At 51.7% G+C, this 4,987-nt stretch overlaps 1 protein-coding gene across 1 annotated transcript; it reads right to left on the bottom strand.

Moving 5' to 3' along the window:
* Positions 1-2,955: 2,955 nt before the first annotated feature.
* Positions 2,956-4,438, bottom strand: nog1 (noggin 1). The gene has a single exon (XM_027031846.2). It carries the CDS (start codon positions 4,038-4,040, stop codon positions 3,372-3,374), a length of 669 nt encoding a protein of 222 aa, XP_026887647.1. The 5' UTR covers positions 4,041-4,438; the 3' UTR covers positions 2,956-3,371.
* Between the last annotated feature and the right edge of the window lie 549 nt (positions 4,439-4,987).

The following is a 4,987-nucleotide window of genomic DNA, read 5'->3' as shown; positions in this document are numbered from 1 at the left end:
ACTCACACACGTGCATTAGTTCTGAGTCTACTGTGGGTGCAGAAGGGGGGTTAGTTCTAATAGAATGACTCATAGAGAAAAAGATGTGCTCTTGTTCATAAAATGTCCAAAATATTTCACAGAGAGATATATTTTTCTTACATCAAAACCAAATATGTGCTTTCATCAGAGTGCAGACTGTGCCCCACTCCACTTAATGGTCTCTCGCTTACGCTCATTAATTCAGGCCTGATAGCTTCAAAGAGATCGTACCAAACCCCCAAAAATCGCCCCTGCCAAGGCGGCACAGAAATCTGTTTCAAGGAACATCGCAGCTGCTTGGCTTTCAACTCTCAAGCCTTCCAGAGCATTCAGAACGTGACGTACATGCACAGAGCTGCCAAACGTCCTTGATGAAGCTGCACGCCCGAGACTGAGTGAGCCACAGGTAAGAGGCTCCAGTCTCCAGAAAGCTGTCTGAGACATAGCTGAGCACCATGTTCTTAAATCTCATCACTTTAAGATCATTCCTTCGAGAAGGATGAGAGTGTGTGTGTGTGTGTGTGTGTGTGTGTGTGTGTGTGTGTGTGTGTGTGTGTGTGTGTGTGTGTGCGTACATGTGTGTGCATGCGTACATGTTGGTTCCAGGCTGGACAGTGGATATTTTCCACTAGACAGCCACAGACCATAAAACTATAAAATCTAAACACATGAAGGTCTTGAAAGAAGAGCCCCACTGCTCGGCCATTGTGGAAGGTCTACGGTCTGAATTAGCATGCCGAGTAAATTACGCGCTTGGGAACAAAAGTCGGCTTAGTACACTACTGCACAAATCACAACACGAGTACTCAAACCACAGGAGCAGTTCCTCCCAACAGCTGCGACGCGAGCGAGCGAGAAACAGAGAAAGAAAAGGGAGTTTGGGCACCACAATGTCCCCACCACAGGGTCCCTGCAGACAGGACAGAACATTCTAGACTGGCACCTCAGCTGGGTCTGAGCAGAGATCCCTGAGACAGAGGAGAAGTAAGAACGACAGAGAGAGGTGAAGGAGTGCGGAAGGGTGTTATAACTCATTCCCCCCCCCCCCCAGCAACACAGCGGAGGATGGGAGGTGCAGTCACACCCGTCCACCCCTGGGCAGAGGGTCATCGCAGACCCCTGCACACGGTGTGTTACAGCTGTGTTGTGTCACTATGCACACACACGCACATAACGTCATTACACAGCCACATACTGCACAGTGTCATTACACAAACATAAGAGTGGTATAACGTTATTACCTGCACACACACACACCAACAGCAACAACCCCACACTGTATGTCATTACATACATATTCCACAAATGGTCTAACTTCTTTCTGATAACTCTCTCTCTCTCTCTCTTTCTCTCTCTCCGTTTTTGATCAGGAAAATGGCCTGTGTCTTAAATTATTAGTGGAGAGCCAGGATAGCTCTCTGGAAACCCTGGGCTGTGTGCAGATGTTAAAGTGATGAGAACTGAACCATCATTGCGTTACAGGCTATCGACCAGCGTAACAGGCCACAGGGTGATCCGTGCGGAGCTAGATGTGCATTTTCAAAACAAATGAAACTAAAAAAGCATCGATTTTGAACCAGGATGGCATTTAAATGTGTGATATAACGGATTGTTTCATGGCAGGTGCCCTATCTGTCTTTCTCCCGCTCTGTTCGAGCTGGGAGTCGAGTCTGGCCCCCCGTGCCAGCCGTCATAGGAGGTCCGGGGTCCCGGACGGCATGCTGGGTGAGAGTTCGCCTCCCGCAGGAGTGAGGAGGAGTGGCTGACTCCTGCAGGAGTGGAGGAGAAAAGAAATTCCTGACTGACTAAGTGTGAGGGACTCCAGCCGGAGGTTCTCTGCACAGTGTTTCTGCCTAAATGTTCTACGTTCCCTCTGAGGTGGACATGCCAGAGGAGTCTGTGAGCAAACAACAAACCCACCAGAGGTTCAGCTAAACTCTGTGTGACCTGGTGTTAACGGTGCTGAGAGGCCGATCTCAGAACCCACTGCTGTATACGTGCTTACATTTGGTAGCACTTGTCACATTTCAGCAGCAACAATTTGCTACTTCAAAATGCTCTCAGAAACGTGTTACTTTGATTGGAACCCCTGCGTCTTTAGTTTGCAGTTGTGTGAGATTGTGTGTGTGTGTGTGTGTGTGTGTGTTGTCCTAATCAGAGCTGTGTTTAGATAAAGCAGTGGTGTGACAGGTCAAACAGAGCTGTGTTTGATGCCCTTTATGAGGCCTGTTGGGTGAAAGAGTGTGTGTGTTTATTCCAGTCCCAGGATGGCTCCGTGCTCCAGAGGGAGGGCACCCCCTGCCAGGCTGCAAACGGAGAGCCAGGAGAGGTAGATGAGACGAGACCTCCCCTCTCCCCTCCTCTCCATCAGCAGCTGACAGCGTTCTGCCTCTCTCACGCTCTGGGCTGCCAGGAGATCTGCTGCAGTGGGGGAACACCACAGACATGCTGCACCCTCCCTGCCTGCAGGGCTCCGTGTCTGGGACGTTTCTAAACTACAGTAGCAATGGACGAATGAAGATGCGTGAACCGCCCTAACAGATCCGTTAGCTCAGCCCTTATTGCACATCGACTGTAATAAACCCGTGATTGACGCCGTTATCGATCTAAACGTCTACACGCGCCGTCGCGTAGCGTCACCTGCCCGCTTATATTGTCAGTGCGCGCGTGCGGCTTCTCGTTTACAAAATAAAAGAACCCAAGCTATGAATGAGATCAAATGTGTGAATTTACTTAAAATAGCTGTTCCGTTATCTCGCAATACACACGTCTTACACTTAGGCTACCGTGTGCGCTCGCCGCGGGGGTTTCGCACGGTTACAGGGATGCACGCGATCATATTGCAGTCGGAGCTTTTCTGTGTGCGTGCAGCGACAGTAAGAAGAAAACCCGTAACAGCACAAACGAGGCTCGACTCGCAGTGTGGGGTGGCTTTATTCAGACATTTTATTATATGAATATAAAGAATAAATAGAGATTGCTCTTAATTTACAGGATAAAACGTCGACATTTAGCAATAGAATACAGCCGTCACAGATGCGAGACACAAAAATTCGTAATAAATTTGAGGTCGACAGATCAGCGTTTCCGAAAGTGTGGGAAACCGCACAAAGTGTCTCATCTCCACTACGCACCCACTCTTAACACCATAAATACAAACGTTAACCGACATTTTCCACAAATACAGTAGACTCTGATTACACACAATACTGGCTTTTTTACAAGTAGCTATCATTTTCACATGGCGCCATATATACATACAAATACATTCTTACACTTGATAGTGCATTCAGAAACAAAATTACAACGTAATCATAACTTAACGACAGGAAACGTGGGGGAAAAAGCTGTCAGTTCGAGCACGAGCATTTGCATTCGGTGATGATGGGGTAATGCACCGGTATCCACGCGCACTTCAGCGCGCCTTTCCGCTGCACGCAGCGCCACCGCAGGATCGCGACGTGGGTTGACTTGGCAGGCTTGCACACCATGCCCTCGGGCACGGAGCACGAGCGCTTGCTGTAGCAGCTCCCGACCCTGACATGGCGGGGCCAGAAGCGACTCCCGAGGTCGTTCCACGTGTAAACGACCGGGCAGTAAGAGTGCGACCACAGCCACATCTGCAGACGTCGCTTCAGCTTCTTGCTGGCCTTGCGCTTCTTACCGAACTGAAAATCGAAGTCCAACGCCCTGATGTCGCGCGGCATCAGTCCCGTGGGGCTCTGCTGCGCGTCTGACCCGTCCAGCTCTTCGCTTCCCGTGTACCGGGCCTGCGGGGGCGCCACGGACAGAAAGCGTGTATCAAAGTCTCCCAGAACCATTTGCAGCTCGGTTCGGTTCAGGTCCCTCTCTCGAGGATCAAAGACGGGGTCCGGGTCCTCTTTTAACTCCACGAGCGGCAGGCTGTCGCTGGGGATGGGTCGGAGGACGTAATAATGCTGACACGTGCCTTTCTCCATACGCAGCCCGAGGGACGCGAACAGCAAGTACATGGTCACGAGATGCTGCGGCGGGTCCATGCCCGCAGCGCGCGGAGACGTGGCGCTGGCGCGGGTGGCGGACAACTTAACTTCTCTTTGACAACTTTCTCAAATCCAGCGCGTTAGTGTCCAGCAGCGCTCAGGCGGCGTTCCTCTCCATGGCGACACACGGCTAAAGTGAGCTCCAGCTCTTTACTTTCATAAAATGCTTTTTTTTACTGGCGAGCGCTTGCTTCAACAGACCACGAGCTTTCAGATCACCGCGTCAGAAACTTTCAAGAAGCTGGCTGTCTCGCGCGCTGGTGTACGTAGGCAGCATCAAGCAATCTCTGCACGCGGAGTGTCCGCATGTTTTCTCTTGCGCGCGGACGCCGAAGTGGGATTGCCCTGTTCGCGGCTGATATACGCTCGCGGGTTGTGATGTAACGCACAGGCGCGTTTCTGAGCGCGCGGGTCTGGTGCAGGAGATTCCCGACGCCTCCGCGGACGGGGCGGAGTCGCGGTGGGAAAGGGGCGTGGTCTAGCAACTTGGCGCTGTTTCGCCCTCTGTCGGTTGTGGCATGCGCGCCAGCGGTACACACCCGCCGACACGGGAACGGGGCTGATCTTAAAGCCCTCGCCACATAGCTGCACACCGCGTATCACTCCCGATGTAAAGAAGCCTCACGTGTCGACACACACAAATACGTCAGTGTGCGCCCGAGCCGCAATGTCTCACGCGATAAAATACCCTGCCCAAAAGATACTGCAAAAAAGAGCATCTCCCACGTGAGTGTTGCCTACCGTCAGCCGCGTGAACCGTGCTAGCTGAGCCGCGTGTGTGTTTTGACTAGTCATTATCATCGCGTATAGCACGCTTCAAAAACACGCAGTAGACAAATATTTGCTGGAGGTGCACGAAGCGCGCAGGGGAGAAGTGAGCGCGCTGCGTGACGCGTCTACGTCCAAACGTTTCCATGCCTTGGTCACTTTCCCCACCGTAAATG

Source organism: Electrophorus electricus, chromosome 4, assembly GCF_013358815.1.
Source record: "Electrophorus electricus isolate fEleEle1 chromosome 4, fEleEle1.pri, whole genome shotgun sequence".
Lineage (NCBI taxonomy): Eukaryota > Metazoa > Chordata > Actinopteri > Gymnotiformes > Gymnotidae > Electrophorus > Electrophorus electricus.
Note: the sequence above shows the minus strand (reverse complement) of the source record. Positions and strands in the feature narration are given on the sequence as shown.